At 45.9% G+C, this 15,375-nt stretch overlaps 1 protein-coding gene across 4 annotated transcripts in view; it reads right to left on the reverse strand.

Moving 5' to 3' along the window:
• Window positions 1-15,375, reverse strand: part of LOC119168526 (focadhesin) — a 677,649-nt gene that overhangs the window by 202,089 nt on the left and 460,185 nt on the right. For all 4 annotated transcript variants that reach the window (XM_075890929.1, XM_037419929.2, XM_075890931.1 and 1 more), the window contains 2 exons: window positions 12,220-12,342; window positions 1,139-1,228 (listed from right to left, as the gene is read on the reverse strand). In XM_075890929.1, the coding sequence (XP_075747044.1) occupies window positions 1,139-1,228; window positions 12,220-12,342 (213 nt within the window). The remainder of the gene's footprint in view (window positions 1-1,138; window positions 1,229-12,219; window positions 12,343-15,375) is intronic.

Consider the following 15,375-nt stretch of genomic DNA (forward strand, 5'->3'; position numbering starts at 1 on the left):
TGAGCTATAGGAAAGGCTTTTAGCAAAAACATGCAAGCCATAATTATGGTGGCACCACCCCTTCAATATCTGGTAGCAATAAATCCATGGGCATTTGTATTTTGAGCCCATACCATGGAGTGCTTGTTAGGTTTATGACATATTTTTATCAAAATGAACTAATCAAGCATGCCTTTTCTTATAATTTTTCCCCAATGTAAATTCACTTTATTCGGTGTTTTCAAGTAACACATTTGAATGCACTTGGCATGTTAGCATATGTCCTATTTTTTGGGGGCACTTCTGATAACCCTAACTCTTTATACATAAAACAAACTTTCCAGGCCTCTTAGAGTTTGTTATAATGGGAGTCTACTGTACTGTGATATATGGGTTCTACAGATGGCGACAACAGGAGTGCCAAAGTGGCATCAACGCACTGCCCATGCATGGACAGTGCGAAATATTATGTGCCATGCACCAGTTGCATGCTAATCCCCTTCTCTACTCTGAAGGCAGCAGTAAAATGTGTCTTTTCTCAGCCGCCACTGCCAAAAAAACACATTGCACTATTTCGGAAACCTCTTCTCATCATGCAACATGCGGTTTAAAAAGCGTGGTTACAAAAATCTCATGCAGGTCAACTATATCACCACGGGTGCCTTCATTATTATTTTCCATTAATTGCCTATGTTTCCTTTGTGCTGGCAGTAAAAATTGTTATATGAGGAAAAAAAAGACATGGTGCTCAATGAACGACCGGTAGTGAAAATTCAAATACTTCACTATATTGAGAATGTCATTGTATTGATATTCTCTGTATCAAAGTTCAAATATATTCATTTTGAATACAGAAGCAACAAAGTCGAGAAGCTGAATGAAATTATTTGATTAAGTAACATTCAATTTGAATTCAAAATTCAAATATTCGCAGACACCTACTTTTATGTTTGAATATCTCTTTACATTTTATGGCTCTCACATATTTCCACTCTCACGTTTTTTTTTTAACTGTCCCAGTCAAGAGCTATAAGACAAGATTCTATTTTGCATGATAAAAACAAGACCCTTTAATCATTTTTAGTTCTTGTTTCTTCCCATGATTCACTATGCCAAAGCACTTCACTCGCATTTGGAGCTTCACTGCATAGCCACTTACCTCGATTCCCATTATCAACATGTTGTTGGCCCCCCCCAGCGCCATGCAAAGTCCCCGCAGGGCTGCCAGCCGCCCCAGTGTTGGTTGGTTCTGCAACAAATCGACAGGGTTACACATAGTACCTACAATATTCAAAAGTTCTACACCAAACAGAGGATGTGAAACGTAATGAAAAATATTTGCCATTAAATTTCGCATTTGTACCACATCACTGGCAGGCCTTAGTAGTGTTGCAGATTTCAAAAGTGTACAATGGCGATGAAACAGGGCTATTCTTTGAGGTGTTCCTATTCAGAAAGAAAAATATGTCCAGGGGTGGCCTAAAACAGCAGGCCAAGTTTGACCATGTTTTTTTGCACAAACATAGAGGAGAGTGACAAGTGTCTAACATTTGACATTGGAAAATAAAAAAATCCCGGTGCTTTTGCCGTGCTGGCAGGATGCCAGTGCACTACATCACAACTGCAAGGCATAAATGAGAATACATTTTTTTTTAAGAAATGACTGTACTGCTTTACTATTGCGCTAGCAATTATATGAACACTATCGGCGGGATTTACCCGTCACCGCCATGTTTCGCAACAAGTCCACATTGATAACATGCCCCCGCGCATCGTAACTTTCATGAGCGGGTAAAAGCACGCGAGCCGTGCTGAAGCAGAAATAAAATGAGTCGGCCCATTACTATCGCCTGGAAAGTGCATAAGATAACATCTCTCGCGTGTTAGAACTGTCGTCAATTGCTACAACGGAAAAAAAGCCACCTGTCTTGAACGAGCATGTAACGCGGAAAGGAGGGGGGAAAGGGTTCGCTTGAGTAGCAATAATGAACTTGGATGTTAATGGAGGTAATGATCGCTGGCACGTTTGCTATCTCGGCGAGTTCCAGTGCGGTTTCAACGTGAAGGGACTGTGTGAAAAGAGTACTTTTCCCTAGAGCGGCCGTATTTGCTAACACCAGCGTTTTGTAGCAGTTCCACGATATAGGATCCGAGATTTGGCTACCAGCCTTACTTCTTATAACATTACATATTTTTGCTATAGCATTCATTGCATTGCATTCAATGCGCGGTCATGTTGCCAGAACTAATCGGCTAATCATGAAGGCTGCCAGCCTGATGAACTCGCGGTGCGGAGCAAGACGTAAGCGCGTGACGAGCCAACGTCCGAAGATCCCTTGTCCCCGTGGTCTTGGTGAGTTTCCATCAGTGCCTAATCTGACATCCCCTTGGTGCCGACGACACAGGTGTCCGAAATCAAGAAAGAAGTCACAGTTTTGCCGCAAGGGCGAAGTAATGAATGCGACAGCAACAACTTGGAATGTAACACTGAAAATGGCAAGCAGATCAAACGTGCATTGCGCTGCTCACGCACAAATGGCACACGAAAACAACATACACAAGACAAGGGGGAACTAACAACGTTCACTGCTCGACACGTACTTAACACGGTTTTAACAAAACGAGGCACGAAAAGTAATCACAGATACAGATATGAGTGCGAACTAACAAGTACCCCAGTTGTTTCCGTTTGCTTGAAAAACGCACTTTTTTTCGCAAATGGCGCCTGTCAAGCGAGCGAAGTTTTCTTTAGCGCCCTGCAACGAAATGCAATCGTTTCGGTCAAAGTCGAAGGCGCGCGATTCTCCCCACCGAGGGAGATAACCGCGTGTACAAACATCTTACAGTCTCAGCTGGTTCTTCAGAAAAAAGCAAAGCTGAACGTCATCGGGGGCCACACTATGCGCGCGCAGTAAAACTAGGCACGCGCTCATGTCGTAGAAAATGAAGAGCGATTGACACGGACACAGACACCACGGAAAACTATTCCCTAAAGTGCCCTATATATGCAGCGTGGCCCCACCTACGTGACGCTAACTAAAAGCGAGGCACTGCCAACACGCAAAAGTAGTTTTCTTTTTTTTTTTTTGGAGGGGGGGGGGGAAATGCGCCACACGAATTAGCCTACGGCGGAGAAAAGGGCGACGATGCCGGCTCGTGGGGTGCAGGCCCGCCTCCTCGCCTCGCGCTCACCCGTGCCGAATAATGAGCGCTCGCTCTCGCCTGATGCGCCATGCGGGCCACCGCTGCTTCGCGCTTCTTCAGCGGCGGGGCAGCTGTACAAGATGCATGCTCATACCGAAACGCTGAGCGAAATTCCTGAATTGTCTGTGGAGAAAATTCGTTATGTCAAGGTTGTCTCCGACTGTTACTTTGATACATAGAGGTCCCAAATACATGTTCCTTTATGGAGCAATGACGGGAATAGAAAAACTTTGTTATATCAAAGGATTTGTTATATGGAGGTTCATTGTAAGCAGATTTAACTGTAACTGTATAATTTTTTTGTGCGATTTTCTATATTTGTTTGCAAGAATGATATGATTTGTCAAAATGCTATCCATGTGATGTACTTCATAGAAGCACCATTCATGCATTTCCATTCTTTTTTATGTGTGACTTTCTATATATGTTTGCGACAATGATTTAGTCATGGTTGTCAAACTGCTATTGATGTGATCTACTTCATGAAAGCACCATTCATGTATTTCCATAACCTTGCAGTAACAGGCTCTTTTTACCGTTTGCCAAACTGCAGTAGATAGTGTATAATAGTGATGGTACAGGTGTTAGGGGCCCCTTGTATGCTGTGTCTAATTACGAAGAAAGCATTTTTGTATTGTGTTTTCCCTGAGGAAGGCCAGTCTTCGGCTGAAATGTAAGAAAATATAAAGTTTTCGTTCAACATGTCTTCTACTTCGCAATATTGCTTCCACTGAATCCAAGGACACTTTCTACTTAAAATATATATATATATACATATATATATATACATATTGTAGTGAAGAAGAGGGGCCTCAGCGGCATTTCTCGGCGCCTCAGGGGCATCGCCATCAGCATAAGCTCGCACTTGCTGCGAGCTTATGCCAACTTCACCACCCATCCTCCCCCACTACGATCCTACCGCTCCCACGGAGATTCATACTGATGCCAGCGGTGTTGGACTTGGCGCTGTGCTCGCGCAACGAAAGGCAGGGTTTGATGAATATGTCGTCGCCTACGCAAGCCGAACTTTGACGAAAACCGAGGCAAACTACTTCGTGACCGAGAAAGAGTGTTTAGCTATTATTTGGGCCCTTGGAAAATTTCGCCCCTACCTGTATGGTCACGCATTCGACGTCGTCACTGACCACCACCACCACGCCGTTTGTTGGCTATCCACACTTAAAGACCCTTTCGGACGACTTGCTCGCTGGGCGCTCAAACTTCAGGAATCCGACATCCGCATTATTCACAAATCCGGTCGTAAGCACACAGACGCCGACGCCCTTTCTCGCTCACCCATATCGGATGAAGGTGTTTGCCTCTCTTCCCTCGAGCCTGCACTTGAGTTATCCGCCTTGTGCAACATGACCGTGGAACAACGAAAGGATCCCTGGATCAGTGGCCTCATAAGCATTCTTTCTGATCCTCTCACTTCTTCGCCGTGTCGCGCTCTCCGCCGTCAGGCTAGCAACTTTTTCCTAAGGGATGATCTTCGTTATCGACGCAACTACCTTTCTGATGGTCGAAAGTGTCTCCTAGTGATACCCCGCCATCTTAGAGCTGCTATCTGCGAAGCTTTTCACGCACACCCACAGTGCGCCCACGCAAGCCTCTTCAAGACATACGCTAGGCTTCGACTCAGATTTTATTGGCGTGGACTCACATTTCATTGGCGTGGCATGTATAACTATGTGCGGAAATTCATTCGCTCGCGTGCTCAGTGCCAACGACAAAAGTTACCTCCCGGGCAAGTCTACCCGTCACAACCTCTTCCTTGTCCTAGTCGACCCTTTGATCGCGTTGACATTGACATTTACGGACCACTACCATCAACTCTAGCTGGTAATCGCTGGATTATTGTTGCGATAGACCATCTGACACGCTATGCCAAAACAGCCGCGCTGCCGACTGCCACAGCCCGTAACGTTGGAACGTTTCTGTTGCAACGTTTCATTCTGCGTCATGGTGCCCTTTGCGAGCTTTTAAGTGACAGAGGCCGTGCCTTCCTTTCTGACGCCTTGAAGGCATTACTCAACGAATGCCGAATCGTGCACCGCACAAGTACAGCTTACCACCCTCAAACGAATGGCATGACGGAGCACTTCAACCGTACTCTTGGCAATATGCTGTCGATGTACGTCGCCTCTGATCATTCAAATTGGGACCAAGTTCTCCCGTTGGTCACCTACGCGTATAATACTGCCGTACAAGCTACTACTGGGTTTTCACCATACTATCTTGTGTACGGACAAGAACCTTCAAATACAGTAGACACTATTCTCCCATATAAACCTTATGAGTCCAAAAGTACAACTCTGTTTGAAGCTGCTCGACATGCTGAAGAGCGGGCAAGCTGCTCGCCAGCTTGCCCGCTCTTTTTCTACTGAGGACCAGTGGCAGCAGCGATCCCGCCAGACTGGGGACCGTTCGGCTCCAAACTTCCCACCTGGTTCATTGGTATGGCTTCGGGCACCTGCTACCGCACCTGGCCGCTCCGTAAAACTTCTTCCCAAATACATCGGGCCCTACCGCATTGTAGAGCAAACGTCACTCGTCAACTATATTGTGGAGCCCATCATCCCATCCACAAACCTACGCTACCGCTGTCGCGACACTGTCCACGTCTCTCGCCTCAAGCCATATTATGACCCATTAGTCGTTTCTTCTCCCTAATCCACCAGGATGGCGTCTTTTTCTGCGGAGGGCGATTATAGTGAAGAAGAGGGGCCTCAGCTGCATTTCTCGGCGCCTCAGGGGCATCGCCATCAGCATAAGCTCGTGCTTGCTGCGCTTGGCCGGACGCTGCTGACTGCTTCGCCTTCTGCATTCTGCTCTGCAAATAAACCCCGTTACAATATATATATATCTCAGCTAGCTCCTCGGGCGCTCTAGCGCCCGAGGAGCTAGCTGAGAGAGGTGGAGGAGAAAAAAGAGGCTCAGATTAAAACAGCCGGCCCAAAGCAAGGGTGCTGTCTCTGTCTCGTTTATTCCTCACAATGGCGCAGCTCGACGAGTGAATTGTGCAGCTGAAGCCACCTGTACCGCGCGGGTCTTCGGCATATAGGGTCTTTCCATCCATGAACCCAGACCCCGTTTCCTCGGTCGTGGACTTCATCATCCGACCGCAGCTGCGGCTACCCAACAAATCCTCCGCGGACGACGTGAATGCCTCCTCCATGGTTACGACGTACACTTTCCCACGAACCTTGCTAGCACCCACGTCTGAAAAAGTGCACAGGCCCCTGCCATCCAGAAATGTGGCGTACATTTCCGTTCACATAGAACGGTGCGCAAGATTCTCCCAACGATTGAGCATGCAAGGGACGCGGTCCTTGGCGTGCTCCAGAGCTGTGAAGATAGGGCACAGCCTGCTGCTTCCCGGGGATGCTGTTTCCGCTTCCTGTGGCGACAAGCTCTCGCTCAGAACTTTATCGGCACCTGAGCTGTTCAGAAGGGGTGCCGTTCAAGCTGCCTTTGACGATGATCTCGTCGCAGTGAGCCCAGCATCAGCTCTTCCTTGACCAGCATTGCCACCGGCTCCACATCTCCACATGCGGTTCATTGTACAGTGCCGTGCAGCTGCGGCATACCATCGCCCGACTCTGCTCCATGGTCAATGCCTTAAGTGTGTCGCACTCTGCCCTGTTGCCTACCGTCCTGCTGACATTGAGCGCCACCGAAGCCATGCTCGACATAGTTGCCTCACATGACCTGGAGGCCAGCGCCCACCCTAGCAACGCAGAGAGCTCTGGAATGCCCTCATGCAGCTCTCGAACCAGCCGAGCGGCTTCGCGTTGGCCCTCTCTGCATTTTCACTTGCCATCCCATTGTCGCAAATCGTCGCCCAAATACAGGAGTGCCATGTCTTTGAGAACGACACTGACGACTGGGTGGTGACTGTCAACGCAATAGCAGTGCGTGAGGCCTGGACGGAGCCTCAAAAATGGTCCGTGGCTGTAGACCATCTTCAGGAAGATGCAGCGGCGTGGCATCGGTATGAAGGCTTGGAGCAGCAGTCATGGGCAGAGTGGAGCTCCAAGCTCATAGCTACTTTCGGTTTGATTCCATGTGCTTCATGCCTTTGCAACTCCACTTCTCCTGAAGATGAAACCCAGGACAAGGCCAATCTGAAACTAACCAGCCCATCTTTCCGTATTATTGACGATCTCAAGGGTTCAAATCCGACTACTACTATCCTGCTATCCCTCCGTGATTGAGGTCAAGGGCACTATCACCACAGGGTCACAGTGCCTTCTACAGACATTTCCACTGTCGTAATTCGAGCTCCTGAGGAACAGCAGCCCGATGGTGCACCTGTGTCCAGTGGGTCCCTCACGGCAAGCTTTGGGAAACGCCCTGTCACAGGTCTCAACGAAGGCCATCTGGTGGACTTGGAATCGTCAGGCCGTTCGGTGGAGACTAAGGCGCCAGCCTCCATCTTACTGGACGTTCTACCACGTCATAAAACACACGTGTGTGTGGATTTCACCATGCTTATTGGTGACCAGACGGATGTAGATCTATACGCTTTAAATGATTCACTAACTGAATGTGCGAGTATTTCCGCCTTGCGAAAATACACTTTTTGATAAGACAACAAGGTTTCTGACATGTCTCCTGTCATTTTGAGCAAAGACCTGCCTGCACAGTGCAAGTCTCGTCCTCTTACAATGGCTCCGGATGGGGCTGTCGCAGTTCCATGAAGCGCGGTCTTGCTAAGCGTGGTCTTAAGAACACCAAGAATCCCCAAAACTGCAACGCTGCAGAAGCAGAAGCCATGTTGCCAAACAGAGAAATGGGTAACTTGAGCCGTTGAAGCAGCCACCCACTAGAAAAGCCAACTAACCCATGACCGACTGCAAGATGCACAGACGACCGCATATGGCGCAGCAAATACCATTGGTGGATCTACCATTTCGTGCGCTGTTATCAAAACAGAGGCTTAATAAAGACTAGCGCTTTGGTAAAAAAAACGGTGGCGATGCCAAAACAGTGACAGCCACTTGACTGAACCATTACCGAATTTGGTATTATGGAACGTGAATGAATGACGAAGGTATGATACTGGTGCAAACTTGATAAACATGAGATGCATGTCATGTAACAACACGACTGCATGCCACACTGATGATGCGCTCATAGCAGTGTCGCTAGCTTCACATATGCCGAATTTAGTATTATGTGACGTCCATGAATGACGAAGGTATGTGACTGGTGCAAACATGATAATCATGAGATGCGTGTCTTGTGAGAACATTACTACATGCCACAGTCAAGGCGCCAAAACATTTTGATGTGACACGCCGGCGTTGCCACGCCAGGCACCGGTCCTGCCATAGACTCGCAGGCGCACGCCGTGCTGCATTGTTTTGATGCATCCACGTTACAGTGCATCCGGCATCCCTCCGTCACAAAAAGAGGGAGACGCAGTGTTGTCTTGGTAACGCATTGGCGAGAAATACACCATATTGCCTTTCGCGCCAGTTGCTTTCGGTCCACGCTGACAGACGCTGGTTGCACCTGGCGTCAGACTATAAAGTGCTCGCGTTTTGCTAACATAGCTTCGCTTAGCGTGGGCGCACGTCAACGCTACATTGGAGTATATTGGGCTCTTCATAATGCACTCTCAGCCGTTTTGCTAGCTCCACATATACCATTTGGTTGTTACGTGACATCAATAGAAGACGAAATATATGACTGGTGCAAACATGATAATCCTGACACGCGTGTTATGTAAGAACATGATAACATACCACGCTCATAGCGTGCTCGCGGCCGTTTCGCTAGCTTCACATTTACTAAACTTGGTATCAGATGACGTGAATAGATGAGGAATGTAAGCGACACATCCAAACATGATAATCATGACACAGAAGTCATGTACGGCATCATTTACCTCCACCTCGTAACGTTGGGCTGATTTCAAACTGACATATCAACATTTCTCATTCGTGCTTCGCATATCATCGATTCCCACTGTACGTGGGTTGTGCAAATTTTTTATTACTTTGCCGCCAACCCTCCTAAACCACCTCGGTTCGCTCCCCACCCCCTTCGCCCATTGCGGCGTGCCTATTGCTTTTCTTTCTTTCTGTGCGCCGCATGTCCCCCATCTTATCTGTGCACCACAGCAGGGTTGGGGTTCACGAGTGTTGCGAGTGTAGAGACATCATAGCTGATAAGCACGATGGTCACCAAATTGCCCGTGCCAACCAACATAGGTCGCTTCCTGCGAACCCCCTTCCCCTCTTCTTTTTTAGCCTACTTTCTTTTTTCTTCACTCTAACTGTCCCTTCATTCCCCGTTACCCAATGAGTGCACGCTTTTAGGCGCCCCTCAAGATCACAAGCAGATACCACTGTCGTTGTTAAAGGATTGCGAGATATATAGTTGCAAAGTGTTTTTATGGCTTACGTGGGCGGCCCAGGGACAACTTGCAAAAGGTAGCGCCATCAACCACCAAAAATGAGTAAAGTGCAACAAAGAAGCTGTTTCCAAACAGCGTACGGGTATGTAAATTGCAAAAGGCTAAGTGACCCGACTTTTTTTTTTTGCCCCCCCCCCCCCCTACATTACCCCATTCTTTTCTTCTCCCAAAAAAATTCTCATAAAATTTACCCTGCGTAATAAGCACACCCCAACTTTGCTCCAATTTTTCGAGAAAAAAAAAAGTGTTCATAACGCGAGAAAGTACGGTAGGTTACTACGAAACTACTTAACAGACCACTAACAGTATGTTTATATCAATCAAGAGATATCTCGGCGTGCCAAGGTTAACAAAGGTGTGCCACAAAGATCGATACTTGGCCCTCTCTTGTTTATAGTTTATGTCAATGACTTGTGTGATATTCTGGCTTCTTCTAATTAATCATGTATGCTGATGACACCAATATTTTTTTTTTGCTGGTTACTCAATTTCTGAACTTGAAAGCACTGTAAACACATATATAAGTAAGCTGTCTTGCTGGCTTAAACTAAACAAGTTGCGGCTAATTGTTAGTAAAACTAAATCAGTGTTGTTTGCGTCTATCAATAAGCCACGAGATATAAGCCTTAACTGTCTCCTTTGAGACTCAGTCTTTAGAACAAGTAAAGGTACAAAAATTCTCGTGCGTGTGGTCCAGGAACACCGTTTCTGGAATGAACACATAAACAGACTAGCAGCCGATCTAAGTAGGTGCAGTGATGACTGTGTTTTGTATAGGCCTATTACTAGTGCAGATGATTGTTGCGTTTTGCAAAATGATCTGAAACTCATCAGTCACTGGTGCCGTAAGTGGAATACGACTTCAAATCTAAATAAGACTGTTTTTATGTCATTTACAAAGGAGAAGAATATACATTCTTTCAGTACACTTTAGGAAATGTTGCTTTATCTCAAGTGTAAGAATATAAATATCTTGGTGTATATTTGACACATTATTTTCTTTTGAAAGACTGCCCTTCGGCATAACAAGCATAGATAAAAACAGACGCTCATGAGACATAAGCAAACAAGTTGCACTCATTCATAAAGTTTAACAAGAAATAGAGAAAAGGTCTTGTCCACCTTTGTAAGTCCGAAGCGGGACCAGGACAGTGACCAGTTATTCCTTGATAGCGAAGGCACATTTGCCCTGGCACTGGGGCAAATGACACACTTGACACACTTGCTCTGGTTGTGCCAAGGCTCTAAGCCCCGGCACGACCAGAGCAAGTGTGTCACGTCCAGAGCAAATGCGTTATGGGCACGAACAGAGCAAGTGGCCGGCGTTGCCATAGCCCTATAAAATCTTGTCCTGGCTAGCACTTTGGAACTATGCGTGTGCTTCGAATGCCAAGCTTGACTGGTAAATTCACATGTGATGCATAAGCGCAAGTTGGAGCCGGATTACAGTCCTATGGTGACACTGGCTGAAAGCGCCAGTTTTACTCAATAGTCAAGGTATGTTGCAGTTCGACTGAGATAAAAGGCACGCTTTTCAATGTTTGGCTTTGTTTTCATCTCAATAACATGTACCTGATGAATGTTGCTTCCGCAGTCTGCAATGCACGTGCTGTAGACATTCTGAACTGTCCAGGAAGGTCTTTGCGAGGTTTCGCATAAAAAAAGCACAAACTTCTAGGAGAAGAAAAGTGCACAACATGCTTACGGCCCCACTTGAGGTGGAAAGCTTTGCGTTTGATTTGCGAAGCGTCTGCTAGCATGGCAGTTCAAGATGTTGCTTCTCATGCTTGCGACAGACAGCGCGATGCGCTGCCTAATTATGGCAGCACATACTGAACTTGCAGTGTTCTGGTCTATAGGGTTGCAGTAAAAAAGTGACAGAAATGCTCAAGACTCAACAACGCTCAAACTAGGTTAAAGGGCTACCAATGACCAAAAGATAAGTTTGTGCTGTCATCCTTAGCAAGAGAGTGAAAAGCATCCCATTATAGGAGTAGAAAGGCTCTTCATACAAGTTTGGTTTTTAGCTTTCAATTTTATGAAAAACTGGCTTTATGTTTCGAGAATAGTTCCTTCGCTTCTTCATGGGGTTGACCGACCTCCCTCTTCACCACCGTTGTCTCCGTCACTCCTGCCAGAAGACCAACGCATTGACAAGAGCAGGGAGGAGAACAACGACGGAGAGAGAGACAACCACTATAATAAGTTCAGAACTGGCTGGACAGCGACCACCTGAAGAAGAGACCGAACGGTTCTCTAGATGCAGGCCCAGTTTTTAAAATTATAGACTAAAAACTAAACTTGGATGGGGAGTCCTTTTATTCTGATAGTTTCACTCAGTGAGATGGATTCTTGTCAAATATGTTTATCTTTAAAACATGCAATTACACTCAGTGGCCTTGAAATTGTACACTGAATTGCTGCAGATTTGTGTAGAACCTAGTCCTACTCAATATATACATGCTATAGGATATTGGCACCTTTGCGGTGAACTCAAACACAATGCATGAGTACAATGCAAGTTACAATGTGGCAACCGCAACCCTGTGCACTCGACATATCTGTCATGACGCAAGAAACTTTGGCTTGCACACAATGCAAAGACCAACCTGTGCAAGCATGGTTTCCACCCAGTGGGGCAGCAGTGATGACCACAGCAAGGGCCCCTTGGGGTGCTTCTTTTCCACCAGGGTGCGCACCAGCAGACCCACTGACAGGGCCATGCCCTGACACTGCACACATCAGGACACTCTAAACACCAATTCCTCAAAAGAAAAAAAAAAAAAAAAGTAGGACTGCTTTTCACGATGCCAGATAGCTCTGGTTAGAGATGGCCCCCTATTATAAAACATGTAGAACTGTTTGCAAAGCTTCTGGTGCATACCAGTGGCCATTTACTATATTTACTCGAATGTGATGCAACCACCACTTTCCAGGGTAAAAATAATACAAAAGAAAACTAAATGAAAAATAAAGAAAGAATTGTGAGCATCACTGTCCTTTTTAGACAGTGTGGGGGACATGTCAGTGGTCAGGTTCTGCTAACAGTCCCACCTTGCAATGCATTCCCACAAAGGTGGCTGTTTATTACACTTTAACAATGCTTCCATTCTTGTCTAGCACTGCAGATTACATATATTGTAGTAATACTAAATGCTTTGCACATAAATTCATCAGTCAATTCACACACAATTTTCGTATATTTCACTGAAGAGTACATTAGAGTACATTACTATGCTTACGTGGTCACTGCCACGTTTGATCATGTGGTGAAACACCGCATACCTGAGCTTGGCTTGTTACCACAATAAACAAGCAGTGTAAATATAATTCAAAAAGCCACACCACCAGAGGAGTTGGGACTAAAAGCCAAATAAACATAGGTCTCAGCTATAACAACCATATATAATTCTTTTAAGTACACTGTCATTTGTCAAAATGCAGCGAGTACAACTGCACCATACGAGTGTTTGAAGGCACTGCTGGAAACATACTAAGACACTGACATGCAAGCTTTCTGTACCCAAAACAGATCTCTATCACGAGCAGTCACTCTGCAACTTTGTTTTTTTCTCCTTCATTTGTTTAGTGGCTTCGAAGTCACAGGCCGTCCAGTTTCGCCTCAATTCCATTCTTCCGAGCAATGTATGATTAGTTGATTCGTGGGGTTTAACGTCTCAAAACCATTATATAATTATGAGACACACCGTAGTGGAGGGCTCCGGAAATTTTGACCACCTGGGATTCTTTACCGTGCACCCAAATCTGAGTACAGAGGCCTACAACATTTCTACCTCCATTGGAAATGCAGCCGCCACAGCCGGGATTTAATCCCGCGACTCGCAGGTCAACAGCCGAGTACCTTAGCCACTAGACCACTGTGGCGAAGCCCGAGCAATGTCTTTAGCTTACCCATTTTATACAACATGCGTCATAAGTGTGAGACATTGCCACATGCTTATCTCACCAGGTTCTTGACTAACAGTACAGTTCATGTTTTGAAGGTCGATAGCCTGCACAAAAGACACAGCACTGATCTTCAGTGTGAATGGAACTGTTCATAGTCCTGCCGCTTAAAAAATTACGAGTACATACTACATGGTACAGTTAAAGTCTACTGAACCTGCAGTAATATTTGGATATTTTATTTTTACACATCTTCACCTGTGATTAGGACCTCCTGTAAACCAACCGAGTTCAAGGTAGAGATATGGTAGAGAGAGCACAAGCAATGTGTTTATGCAGAAGCCGGAATCAAGACATTTGCAAAACGACACTTGGGTGGTCCTTGTTCAATAGTTTTCTCATGTAATCGCAGCATTCTGGGACCGAACCAGCTTGTAAAACAAACGTCCATGTGGGCATACAAGCTACCGAGGCTTGTACAAATATTTCAGAACTTCAAATATTTGAATGAATATTAGCATATTTAAATTTGCTTCAATTTAAGTTATTGCAAATTTTCAAGTATTCAAAATGAAAAATAAAGTGTATATTATTTTGCATGTAACCCCCTGCAAAAGTGGTTTCCCTGCTGTGGAGCACTGGTGTGAAGCCCCACATCAACATTCAATAAACGTATCACCCTCCCCCCCCCCCATCAATTCTTCCTTTCTTCCTGTACCTCACATGTGACACGACAATCATGCATGCTTGAGTGAACTAACAGTTTAACACAGTAAACATGCCGACCTGCAGCGCCCCGGGCTGTCGAAGTGGCATTGCCTCTGAGGGATAGCCACTTCCTCAGAAGTATGGCTACTTTGACAGCTCGGCGCACTGCAGGTCGGCATACTTACTATGGTAAACTGCTAACACATGCAATCGACGGCACTTTTTCAAACCACCAAATTACCCTGGAGTTCTCAAAGCCTAGACAGCAGCTATTCCAGGAAAAGCCTTCCAGTTGCCAGCCAAGACCAACACTTACTTTAGAAATCCGAGGACCTAATCACTTGCTATGAGCACATCGTAGGCGGAAACGTCAAAATTCCATAAGGTATGTGGAAACCTAAGCCCAGTGCTGTTCCACGAGTTTTTCCGAATATTCCTGCACACTTGTCAAAATTAGCAGCATTAAAGTGCAAAAGGAAACCACCGAAACTTAGAGAAACTGCGAATTCCTACACTCGCCTACTTCATGCCCCCTCTTCCAGCATAAATGGCATACTACTGGTTCAGTAAAACTTGTAGTTGGGCGAGTTGGTTCACAATTCAGGGTTGCACTTGTCCCTGTCTCTTATTTTCTGTGTCATCTGTATTTGCACACTGCAGTTTACCCCCACTACTGGTGTTTCTTGTCTATTATTGCTCGTTCAGCAGTTCACTGCTATGTGTCCTGGTAGATCACACGGCAAACACCGTTGCTGTGCCCTTGCTTTACTCTTTGGCGTCTCATTCCTAGCCTTTTCCTCGGGGTTGTCACTGTCCCCTTTCTCCAGATTTCTGAACCCTTGAGCCTCGAGAAACTGATCTACCTGCGCTATCATGTGCAGCTTCTTCTCTTTCAGAAAGACAGTTTTAACTTGCTGCTGCAAGGGTACAGGAACTGTTCGGCTACTATCCGATCACAGACCCCTTCTTATGTTTTTCCTGTCTCTGACAGCTCGATCCACCAATCAAAGTAGTTCGCAAGGCGGCAGGCAAACTGCTTGTCAGTTTTGAAGTTCTCAGGTCTACACATTCGCAATTTCTCGTGAAAACCTTTGGTGGTCAGCCAGAATCTTTGTAATAAAGTTTTCTTTACCAGATCGTAGTCTAATGAG

This window comes from Rhipicephalus microplus, chromosome 3 (assembly GCF_043290135.1).
Source record: "Rhipicephalus microplus isolate Deutch F79 chromosome 3, USDA_Rmic, whole genome shotgun sequence".
Lineage (NCBI taxonomy): Eukaryota > Metazoa > Arthropoda > Arachnida > Ixodida > Ixodidae > Rhipicephalus > Rhipicephalus microplus.